The sequence below is a fragment of the Centroberyx gerrardi genome, unplaced genomic scaffold (genome assembly GCF_048128805.1).
Source record: "Centroberyx gerrardi isolate f3 unplaced genomic scaffold, fCenGer3.hap1.cur.20231027 Scaffold_561, whole genome shotgun sequence".
Taxonomy (NCBI): Eukaryota; Metazoa; Chordata; class Actinopteri; order Beryciformes; family Berycidae; genus Centroberyx; species Centroberyx gerrardi.
In genome coordinates this window covers 308-12,563 of record NW_027605382.1, presented here as the reverse complement: position 1 = coordinate 12,563, position 12,256 = coordinate 308, and the positions used below count along the sequence as shown (strand labels likewise).

Below are 12,256 nucleotides of genomic sequence, written 5' to 3'. Positions count from 1 at the left end.
CCCGAGCAGAGCGACACGGGAAACTGATGATGATTGGATGCTCAACAAGCTCGTCTCAACAGCCAATCAGATTTCTGCTTCCCTACAGATGTTCAGAGCTTCAGTTCTCTACGACTTTTACCTGGAAGACGACAGGAAGGAACCTCTCAGAAGGGAAGATCTGAAGGAGTTTTATTGATTGATTCTTGCTGTTTATTTTCAATTATTGCCACCTAATTATCTCTTGCCAGACAGCGATGTTAACTCGTTGACAACATAACATTATGAAAGTCCGTGCCAGAGCAACACAAATGATTTGACAATTACAAACTTTGCAGCTGCAGACCGTTACATAGATGCAATCAGAGGCTCTGGCCCCGCCCACAGAATATCTGGCCCCGCCCACTGAGCATCTGGCCCCACCCACAATCTGTCAGAATAGAGCGACACATCAATCAAGTCGCTCGCAGTGTGAACGCTGTTGGAAACTCCATGCTGACTCTTCACCAGCAGAATAGCAGCTGCTTCCAACTTTTCTAAACCTCAGAAAGTTGTTAGAGTTGTACCGGTTCTCCATTTTCATCCTGGTTCTTTTTTTTTTTTAAACAGTCAGCTGTCTATGTACTACGTACAAGCTCCGCCTCCTTTTCATTGGGATTGGTTGGTCTCCTCCTCTTGGCTGTGATTGGTCAGTCCAGGTCATGTGGTCTCTGCTTGGGAAAGAAGCCGGTCGCAGCGTCGTTTCCAATGCAACCGCTTTCCGTTCAGCTCGCGGTCGTTCTCCATTCACTTTAATGTAAGAAAAGGCTCTGGCGGTTTGAAACGAGCAGAATAGTGTGAACACGGCTTCAGACAGCGGAGTTGTTTCGTTGGAAACCGCTGCCCTAGAAAACACCGTATCCGTCGGCGTGGCGCGTCGCCACGGCGAAGGCAGGGTAGCCCTCATAGGTGGTGTAGGCGGTCAGGTCCTGACCCAGAGAGACCGCCTGCTTCAGCTGGGAGGCGACCGCCGAGGAGGCGGGGCTAGCCAGAGTATAACCTGAGAGAGAGAGAGAGGGAGAGAGAGAGAGGGAGAGAGGGAGAGAGGGAGAGAGAGGGAAAGAGAGAGAGAGACAGAGAGAGAGGGAGAGAGAGGGAAAGAGAGAGAGAGACAGAGAGAGAGGGAGAGAGAGAGAGAGGGAGGGAGAGAGAGAGAGAGAGAGAGAGGGAGAGACAGAGGGAGAGAGAGAGAGAGAGAGAGAGAGACAGAGAGAGAGAGAGAGAGGGAGAGAGAGAGGGAGAGAGAGAGAGAGAGAGGAAGAGAGAGAGGGAGGGAGAGAGAGGGAGGGAGAGAGAGGGAGAGGGAGAGACGGAGAGAGGGAGAGAGAGGGAGAGGGAGAGACGGAGAGAGGGAGAGAGAGGGAGAGAGAGAGGGAGAGAGAGAGAGAGAGAGGAAGAGAGAGAGGGAGGGAGAGAGAGGGAGGGAGAGAGAGAGAGAGAGAACCTCATATTAAGTCACAGGTGACTAGTTACTTTTTGGAAGCAAAATTCCCAGGTGTCTGGATAGATAGACGGTGCGTTCATGTGCTGGTGGGATCGTCCGGAAGTCGGCCGCTAAACAGTGTTGCATTCATGTGCTATTATGTCGGAAAATCAAACCCGGAAGAGAAAAGTTCTCCACCTCAACCGGCGCCGTCTAGAGTCAAGCTGCTCCGCCTCCTCCTTCCTGTGACTCTACTTTCTCTCTGCCTCTATTCATCTTCTGGCGGTCTGAGCGGCGGGTCGCAGTGTGTTAGCGGGGAGAGTTAGCTGGCTTCGGGTACGGACCTTCACATACCTGGGAAGGCGACCGAGGCGACGGCGGCGGCGGGGGCGCAGCCGGCGTCAGCGGCGCCCTCTGTCTGTAAACCCAGAGTCTGCAGGGCGTGTTCAGCAGCGTGGACCTTCGCTTCTTCTACTGCCGAGCAGAGTTTAGCAGGGGTGAAGGGATGGCTGGAGAGAGAGAGAGAGGGAGAGAGAGAGGGAGGGAGAGGGAGAGAGAGAGAGAGACAGAGAGAGAGAGAGAGAGAGGAGAGAGAGAGAGAGAGAGAGAGACAGAGAGACAGAGAGAGAGACAGAGAGACAGAGAGAGGGAGAGAGACAGAGAGAGGGAGAGGAAGCGAGAGAGAGAGAGGGAGAGAGAGAGAGAGAGAGAGAGGGAGAGAGAGAGACATTCAGCTGTGATTGGAGGACTTAAGCTGCTTTCCACCTGTATTAACATTATTCTTGTATCCGGTTTGAGTCTAAATCTGGTAGTAGCAGTAGTAGTAGCAGTAGTAGTATTAGTAGCAGTAGTAGTAGCAGTAGTAGTATTAGTAGCAGTAGTAGTATTAGTAGCAGTAGTAGTATTAGTAGCAGTAGTAGTAGCAGTAGTAGTATTAGTAGTAGTAGTAGTAGCAGTAGTAGTATTAGTAGCAGTAGTAGTAGCAGTAGTAGTATTAGTAGCAGTAGTAGTATTAGTAGCAGTAGTAGTAGCAGTAGTAGTATTAGTAGTAGTAGTAGTAGCAGTAGTAGTACTCTTACACATTGGGGTACTGCGTAGCTAGAGCAGGTATTGTGACTTTGTAGAGGAACAGTTGTCTCTGGTCCGGACCGATGGCAGAGTGCAGCTGATAGACCGGCTGACCCCAGTTATTCTTCTGACACAACTCCTCCAGGAGCTGAGAGACAGGCAGACAGACAGACAGACAGGCAGACAGACAGGCAGGCAGACAGACAGGCAGGCAGGCAGACAGGCAGACAGACAGGCAGGCAGACAGACAGACAGACAGACAGGCAGACAGGCAGACAGACAGGCAGGCAGACAGACAGGCAGACAGACAGACAGGCAGACAGACAGGCAGACAGGCAGACAGACAGGCAGGCAGACAGACAGGCAGACAGACAGACAGACAGACAGACAGACAAGCAGACAGACAGACAGACAGTTTAGATCAATAGACGGATAGATAGAAAATTAAGTAAACTAAGCTGAATTAAAACTAAATTAAGCAAATTAAGTAGCATCGAACTGATGTGAAATGAGGATCGGGTGTAAGAGGAAAAAAGACAGTTCATATAGGTGGCTGTTTGGCCATTATGATTCCTCATGATGTCTATATGTATCCTGATCTGTAAGCTGCAGTACAGTGGATGTCGTCATGGTTACCTGCGGAGCGTGTTTGATGCCGGCTGCCTTCAGGCTCATGGCGGCGGGGTTCATGGGCGTCAGCTCCATGCCCGGCAGCAGGTCGAACAGCTTCTCCTCCGCCCGCTTGTCCGCCTTCAGCCCGTAGGAGGCGCCGCCGCCGCCGCGACCCACGGCTCCGCCCCCGGCGGCGTAGGCCAGGTAGCCCCGCCCACCCAGCCCCCGCACCCCCGCTGCCCCTACAGGTACAGTCATGTAAATTTCTACAGGAGACCGAAAAGGCAGTGAAATCAATCAAATCACCGGAAATCAACCGGAAACAAGAATCAGACAATTATCAAATCAGAGTGAACAGATACAGCTCAACACTCCACCCTCTGCTCATCTGTGTTCATGTGACAGTGGTCGCCATGGTAACGACACCCCATCCTGCAGCTATCCTGCAGTAGTACTACAGAGGTCCTACATCAGTATCCATGGTAACGTCCCCTATCCTGTAGTACTATGTTGGTAACCATAGTAACAGTCCCCCAACCTGTTGTATTACATTGGTAACCATGGTAACACTCCCCTATCCTGTAGTACTATGTTGGTAACCATGGTAACAGTCCCCCAACCTGTTGTACTACATTAGTAACCATGGTAACACTCCCCTATCCTGTAGTACTATGTTGGTAACCATGGTAACAGTCCCCCAGCCTGTTGTACTACATTGGTAACCATGGTAACAGACCCCTATTCTGTGGTACTACATTGGTAACCATGGTAACAGTCCCCCAGCCTGTAGTACTACATTGGTAACCATGGTAACAGTCCCCCAGGCTGTAGTACTATGATGGTAACCATGGTAACAGTCCCCCATCCTGTAGTACTACATTGGTATCCATGGTAACAGTCCCCCTGCCTGTAGTACTACATTGGTAACCATGGTAACAGTCCCCCATCCTGTAGTATCACATTGGTACCCATGGTAACAGTCCCCCAGCCTGTAGTACTACACTGGTATCCATGGTAACAGTCCTCTATCCTGTTGTACTATGATGGTAACCATGGTAACAGTCCTCCAACCTGCAGTCAGACAGGCTTTTCCTCCTCTGCATCATTTCATCATTTCATTCATTTGAGTGATTCTTTCTCTTTCGGTTGATTATTTTCTCAACATGGTTCAATTCCAGTCAGTTTCTATATAATTCTCAAAGGATTCGGTGAGATTTAAAGTTTCATTTAAAAGAAGCTTCACTTTGGACACTTTGATTCCTGCTTAAGAACAACGTTCGAGCACACAAATCATTTTGTCACAGCATTCTTTATATTTGGTTCATATTGATTTGACACAATTCAGTTTGACAGATTTTAAATTCACCTTCAGAAATCTGTCTGATCCAGTAGAAACATCACTGCTGTCAGGTGAAAACCCTGTGACTCCACATCTGGTGTCTTTCCTTTTTATTTTCCTTACTTTCCTTTTATTTTTATTATAAATGGTTCATTCAACCCATTAAAACTTATTTTAAGAATGTTTTTTATGTTAAAAAAGTTTTAAAAATACAATTCAAAAACAAGTTTTTATTCCCTCTTTTGGAGACTTTGGGTTTTCAACTGACAACAGCAATTTGATTCTGATAATGTTACGAAGAACAGATGCAAAGAGAGTTCACACTCGCCAACAGAAAAACTAATCTGATGTCTGGATGTAAAGTTTCCATTTTATTCTCCAGCTGATCGACACAGTGAGTCGTTTAATAACTTTTTCACCTTTTCACAAACACGTCGCTGTTTTGGTGAAATGTACAGCAGAATAAAATGGAAACTTTTCATTCACATTTCTTGGTTTAAAATGTCAAAATGCTTCAGGAAGTGCATTGTTCTTCCTGCTTTCATCTATTGTTGTCGTCACTGAGCTCCAGTGTTGGGCGTTACAGTAATGTGATTACTGTTAACAGTAATGTGATTACTGTTAACAGTAACAGGGATTACAGTTTCAAATTCAGTAATTACATTCCAGTCACTAATCCCAGTAACGCTGGGATTAGTGAAATGTCCCTGAAACCCTGAAATGTCCTTAACTTCTCATCACATAAACATTAATTATCCATTAAAAATAACAGCTTTAATAAGGTAAGGTTAGTATCATGGGTTTATAAGGGATTTATTCATGGGTTGATCCACAGAGACACTAGAACTTAAGGGATTTTTCATGTCTTTTGTGCAGGTTTACAGGTTATTAATGAGTTATTAATGGAAAGTTCCTGTCTCCCTGAATGTTACATTAAAATAGAAAGTAAGGAGTCAAACATTAAGGGGAGTTTAAGGAGGTTTTGATGGGGTCTCCTCCATTAATAACTCCCTTAATTAATTTTAAGGGGATTTTGCATGAATTAAGGGGTGAATTAATGTAAATTAATGAAAATATAAGGTTATTTTAGGGGATTACTGGTTCGTAGAGTTCTGCATTACTTAAACCTGAACCTTCGAACTTCAACCTTTTCTATTCTCTACTTTCAGTGTTTCCCCGTCTGTCTTCCTCCTCTGTCTCTTCAGACCTGCAGCAGGTTTATCTCAGCAGCTGGAAGTTTTCCCCTTACTGTGAATTGATCTCAGTCGAGGATCAGAGAACATTCTGGTCTGTTGTGAACTTTGTGTGGCGGCAGAAGCCCACAGAGAAAAACACAACATCCAGCTTATCAAATATCTGATACAGAAACACAGAGATGAGAAACAAGGAGCCGCCGCTGCCGACGAGACGCAGAGGAACGGGACGGATTACTGCTGCTGCTGAGGAATCAGTAAAGTAATGTGATTACTTTTTAAATGAGGAATAAGTAAAGAGTCATTGATTACCAAACGCCCACAGTAGTTTTAATTCGTTTTTTCTTCCATTTGTGATTGTAAACTCTCTTTGCATCGAAGTCTTTATTGGATTTGTGGACGCACTGCTGCAGCCAGAGGAAAAGATTCAGTTTGTGATGTTAAGATTATGAAGTAAGAAAAATAAAAATTTTAAATGAGAATCTCTCCTCACCTCTAACAGAAGGCGTCCTGATCAGACCTCGACCTCCGACGTGACCTTTGACCCCCGGGAAGCGGAACTGACCGGGTATGGCGGCATACGCCTGGGGGGCGTAAAAGACCGGCGCACCCAGGTACGCTGCTGAAGGATCATACACCTGGAGGAGGAGAGGAGAGGAGGAGAGAGGAGGAGGAGAGGAGGAGAGGAGAGGAGGAGAGAGGAGGAGGAGAGAAGAGGAGGAGAGAGGAGAGAGAGAGGAGAGGAGAGGAGAGAGAGGAGAGAGGAGAGGAAGAGAGAGAGGAGGAGAGGAGAGGAGAGGAGGAGAGGAGAGGAGAGGGGAGGAGGAGAGAGGAGGAGGAGAGGAGGAGAGGAGAGGAGGAGAGAGGAGGAGGAGAGAAGAGGAGGAGAGAAGAGGAGGAGAGAGGAGAGAGAGAGGAGAGAGAGAGGAGAGAGAGAGGAGAGGAGAGGAGGAGAGAAGAGGAAGAGAGAGGAGGAGAGAAGAGGAGGAGAGAGAGAGAGGAGAGAGGAGAGAGAGAGGAGAGGAGAGGAAGAGAGAGAGGAGGAGAGGAGAGGAGAGGAGGAGAGGAGAGGAGAGGGGAGAGGAGAGGAGAGGAGAGGAGGAGAGGAGAGGAAGAGAGAGGAGAGGAGGAGAGGAGAGATTGAAATTTAAAAAACGAATTAAAGACTCCATTAAGTGTCATTAAGCGTGATTTGCTTCCTGTGTTGACGTATTTCTGAATGAAACAGGAAGTTAGGGCGGGCAGCGTCAGTGGGAGGGGCTTATTTGAATATTAATGAGATATGGAGGAAGCGGTTGTGGAGGAATATTCTCCGCCTCCGTCGCTCCGTCTGGGAAAAGAGAAACAAAGACACTCCATGCATCCATGTTGCAGCTGAACTGAGCTGCATGCTGGGAAAAAAAAACAGCTGGGGCGGGGGGTGGATAATTCCAACGGTTATCAAAATTTGATTGGATGAAACATTTGTCTCCGCCCCCGAGTGCAGGATGAGTCATCAACAGAAAGAGACGCTCTGTTCATTTTCATATAACATTTCTAGAAATCTAAATTTTGTGGGGTTTTTTTTTTGGCCTGAACAAGTGAACAGGTGAACAGTAAGTCCAGCAACATCGGCAAAAAGGTAAAAAAGAGTTATTATTATTAATTTCACAGCTTGTCCCCTGACTGGGACCAGAGGTTTGGGTCCTACCTGTCCCAGAGTGTAGGCAGTGTAGTCGGCCTGCAGCAGAGAGCCGCCGCGGCCGCCGGTTCCCCTGGTGTAACGAACATAACTGTCCTTATCCACCGGCTTAGCCAGGGTCACCTCTATAGGAGAGCCGTCTACTACCTGGAGACACAGAGAGGAGGGAATGAATGAGAGAGGAAGAGAGAGAGAGAGGAGGTAAAAAGCAGGAGGAGAAGGAGAAGGAATGCAGGGGAAAGAGGGAAGATGAGCAGCTGAGGGAAGAAAGAAAGAAAGAAAGAAAGAAGCGCGGTGCGTCTCACCTTGCCGTTCAGAGCGTTCATGGCGCTGATGGCGTCTTCTCTCTGGGTGAAATGGACGAAGGCGTAGTCTCTGATCTTCTTCACTCGCTCCACCGCTCCTGCAGACAGACAGACTGACTTCATGCTGCGTTTCAGAGACCACCGAAAAAATCTGAAATTTAGAGTTTTCCTGCTAGGAAAAATACTGAGGATTGGCCCCTCAAACTGGAATTCCAAGTCAGAAATCCAGTAGTAGTAGTAGCAGTAGCAGTAGTAGTAGTATTTGTAGTATTTGTAGTATTTGTAGTAGTAGTATTAGTCCAGTACCTGGTTTGAGGCTGTTGAACTCCTTCTCGATCGTCTCTTCTGTGGTCTGCAGCATCAGGTTTCTGACGTACAGGATCTTGACGGTCGCCATGGTATCCTCATCCACCTCCACCTCAGGCTCCGCCCAGTCCACAGCGATGGCATGACCCCACAGCTGGATCCGACCTGAGAGAGAGAGAGAGAGAGAGAGAGGGAGAGAGAGAGAGAGAGAGAGAGAGAGAGAGAGAGAGAGAGAGAGAGAGAGAGAGAGAGAGGGAGAGAGAGAGAGAGAGACAGAGAGAGAGAGAGAGAGAGACAGTAATGCAGCAGCAGAATCACCAATTACTCAGCAGTGGAAACTAAACTGTGGAGCCAACATGGCCGCCGCTGGACGAACTCTTTCCCTCACTGACTCCAGTATGTTCTGTTGGTTTGGTGTTGCACAAACGTTAGAAAACGTAAACACTGTCTTCTGTTACTGGAACCAGTAAACTCTAAACTCTGTCTTATCAGTTAGACTGAGCTTCAGCAGGGAGAACAGCGCTGTTTATCAGGCAATACACCAACTAATTTATACATAAAACACTTTTAATAACTGCAGTAAAAACATGTAATTTACAGTTTAGACTGCGCTGGATCGGGCTGAAGTTTAACGCGATATTCCACTTAGTTTAACAGAATATAATCTCCTCACCAGGATCAGATCAGCTGGACCAGTTTGTAGCGGTCAAATTTTTTCTTCCCATTCATTTGAATGGAAACTGACATTGAACACGTTGGTGAACAGATTCAGCATCAGATCTGCTGTAAGACAACAAAACATCCTGGATCCATCTACATTTTGCATTTCTATTCTTGCTTTACACTAAAATTAGTATTTAAAGGTCCATATTCTCCACTGTCCAGAGTTTTATTTTGTGTCTTTCTGTCCATTCAAAGCTGTGTGTGTGGTGTCATGAACCAAAAACACTCTCAATCCATTTCTCCACGTTCATTTTCCAGCATCTCTCTGAGCCTTACCAAGAACAGGCCGTTTCTGTCGCCGTGTCTTTAAGGCTCATTAATATTCACGACCCTCCGTTCCGATCGGCTAACCGTTTCGAGAGCGAAACGTGAGACGCCGCGGCCCGGCGGCTACAGGTAGGGAAAACTCTCCGGTAATAAACGATGACGACCGCTCGACCGCTTTGAAAAAAACACTTTGTTAGTCTATTATTTCTTACAGAAATGATAATGAGCGAACCTTTGTGACGCCACAAAGTTACGGAAGTCCAAACGGCTCGTTTAGAGGCTCGCTTTTCTAATATGGATTGTGTGGATTTAGTTGGCGACCGTGCGTTTTGAGACTTTTGATACTCCTTTATAATCACAGAGGCAAGGGGAGTCCTGTTTTACACCATATGGGGCCTTTAAAAATAAAAGTAGATCCGGTCTCCCAAACAGGAACTATCTCTCCTACATGGTATCCCTCCTCTGTTCTCTTCTATCAGTAAAAAGCTGTTTGGTGAGATTCTGTTCTGAAGCGTCGGACCAACAGTCAGCTGGACTCACAGCAGCAGATCTGATGCTGAATCTGTTCTCCAACGTGTTCAATGTCAGTTTCCATTCAAATGAATGGGAAGAAAAAATCTGAACGCTACAAACTGGTCCAGCTGCATCTGATCCTGGTGAGGAGATTATATTCTGCGTTTCAGATAAATAACTCCATGTTAAAACTAAGAGGAATATTGATTTAAAATGTGTCTTAATGTGACTTTAGATGTTTTCCACAGCAGGAAACCTGACAGACCTGATGGGAAACAGACAGAGGTCCGATGTCTTTATCTTTATGGTTGTTCCTCTGACCGAGTCACTCAGCTTATCTTATCATCACACCGCTAACAGCTGCTCCTCCATTGGACGGTGACCCAGTGACACAGGCTCTGATTGGCTGCTGATAATACAGCCTTTAAGTAACTCAACGTTTTATGATGTTGTGTTTCCTTATGAGCCACTTGACTTATTATGGATTAAATGTTTGTACTTTGGCTGCTTTAAAATGTTGTGTTAGCGTTCTTTATCACAGTTTGGTGCATTTATGAACCTTCAGTGAGAACGCATGGCAAACTGCAGTGTGAGTGTGAAAGTCTCCCAGCTGTGAGGAAACTGAATGTCAACTGAATCAGACAGGAGACAGAACTGAAGTCCATTAAATAACATGAAATTCCACTTCTAAGAGAGTTTGTCTCGACTCTAAACATTATAAATCAAAACATTATGAATCAAATAAAAGACAGTTCAACACATCAAACACATTCAGTCATAATGTATGGATTACCATCACATGTTCTGCATCAAACACCAGCTGAAAGGTTCCTTTAACATGTTTTGATATTCAGTATTGATCATATAAAACACCATGTGGAATCTCAGATATGTGGGAAGAAAAAACAAAAAAACATGGAATTTCACACAATTTCATTGAATTAAATTCAACTTCCTGAAATCCAAATTCAATTCACATTCTGTTTCCTGTAGTTTTTTTTTCAGATTCCAATTCAATCAATCCAATTGGACGATTGCTCTACTTAACAGTAGATTGAAGCTCTTTCTTCATTGGCTGGTTTCCTAGTAACACACATTGTGATTGGTCAGTCGCTGTAGCAATAGTTTGAAGCTCTCTATCACCTATTTTCTCAATGACACACTCTGATTGGTCACTCTGCCTAGCAGTAGCTTAAAGCTCTCTTTTCATTGGCTAATTCCTCAGTAACATAGGTTCTGATTGGTCAGTCTCTATCCAACAGAAGTCTTTTTCCATTGGATAGTTTGTCAGTATGCTGTGATTGGTCGGGTCTGTAGCTAAAAGTAGATTGAAGCTCTCTTTGCATTGGCTGTGATTGGTCAGTCTCTACCTGGAAGTGTTCTCAGTAACACATATTCTGATTGGTCGGTGTCTATCTGACTGTAGTGGGAAGCTCTTTCTCCACTGGCTAGTTTGTCAGTATCTCAGGCTCTGATTGGTCGGTGTGTACCTGGCAGCAGCGTGTCAGTATCTCAGGCTCTGATTGGTCGGTGTGTACCTGGCAGCAGCGTGTCAGTATCTCAGGCTCTGATTGGTCGGTGTGTACCTGGCAGCAGCGTGTCAGTATCTCAGGCTCTGATTGGTCGGTGTGTACCTGGCAGCAGCGTGTCAGTATCTCAGGCTCTGATTGGTCGGTGTGTACCTGGCAGCAGCGTGTCAGTATCTCAGGCTCTGATTGGTCGGTGTGTACCTGGCAGCAGCGTGTCAGTATCTCAGGCTCTGATTGGTCGGTGTGTACCTGGCAGCAGCGTGTCAGTATCTCAGGCTCTGATTGGTCGGTGTGTACCTGGCAGCAGCGTGTCAGTATCTCAGGCTCTGATTGGTCGGTGTGTACCTGGCAGCAGCTTGCGGCGGGCCATGGCGGCGGCCCGGTGGCTCTCGTACTCCACGAAGGCGAAGCCGCGGTTCTTGGACTTGTCGGCGGCGCTCGGGGTAGACGATGACCTCGACCACGCCGTCCGTCACCTTCCTCATCTCGCCCAGGATCTCCTCTCGCTTCTTGGTTTTGGGAATCCCGCCGACAAACAGACGACAGTTATCAACGCTCGCACAAACGCCCAGGAGACGCCCGTTCCTGCAGGAGACAAGACAGGCAGAAATAAAACAAAATATGAAAAATGTAAAGAAAATATTGAAATAAATAAAAGATAATGATAATAAATATGTGATAAATGATTAGACGTAGGGACTGACAAGGTATTATTATTATTATGTGTTAAAGTGTTGAAGAGTTTCACCTGATCTCATAGTTGTTGAGCTGCTTCATGGCGGCTTTGGCTTCCTGTTTGGTGGTGAAGGTGACGAAGGCGTAGCCTCTGTTGTTCCCGTTAAAATCCATCATCATCCTCACTTCATAGATCTTACCGAACTAGAGAGAGAGAGAGAGAGAGAGGAGAGAGAGAGACAGAAGAGAGAGAGAGAGACAGAGAGGAGAGAGAGACAGAGAGAGAGAGAGAGAGAGACAGAGAGGAGAGAGAGAGAGAGAGAAGAGAGAGAGAGAGGAGAGAGACAGAGAGAGAGAGAGACAGAGAGGAGAGAGAGACAGAGAGAGAGAGAGAGAGAGAGAGAGAGAGACAGAGAGGAGAGAGAGAGACAGAGAGGAGAGAGAGAGAGAGAGAGAGAGACAGAAGAGAGAGAGAGAGACAGAGAGGAGAGAGACAGAGAGAGACAGAGACAGAGAGAGAGAGAGAGACAGAGAGGAGAGAGAGACAGAGAGGAGAGAGAGACAGAGAGAGAGACAGAAGAGAGAGAGAGAGACAGAGAGAGAG

At 46.4% G+C, this 12,256-nt stretch overlaps 1 protein-coding gene across 1 annotated transcript; it reads right to left on the bottom strand.

The window, feature by feature from the left end:
• Positions 1 to 863: 863 nt before the first annotated feature.
• a1cf (apobec1 complementation factor) lies at positions 864 to 11,856 on the bottom strand (the record flags this gene model as incomplete). Its single annotated transcript, XM_078282506.1, is given in 11 exon segments — positions 864 to 1,018; positions 1,796 to 1,950; positions 2,521 to 2,657; positions 3,146 to 3,387; positions 6,147 to 6,291; positions 7,344 to 7,481; positions 7,640 to 7,737; positions 7,946 to 8,110; positions 11,323 to 11,419; positions 11,421 to 11,562; positions 11,726 to 11,856. Coding segments are annotated over 11 exon segments (1,605 nt in total), but the record flags the coding sequence as incomplete, so codon positions are not given.
• Between the last annotated feature and the right edge of the window lie 400 nt (positions 11,857 to 12,256).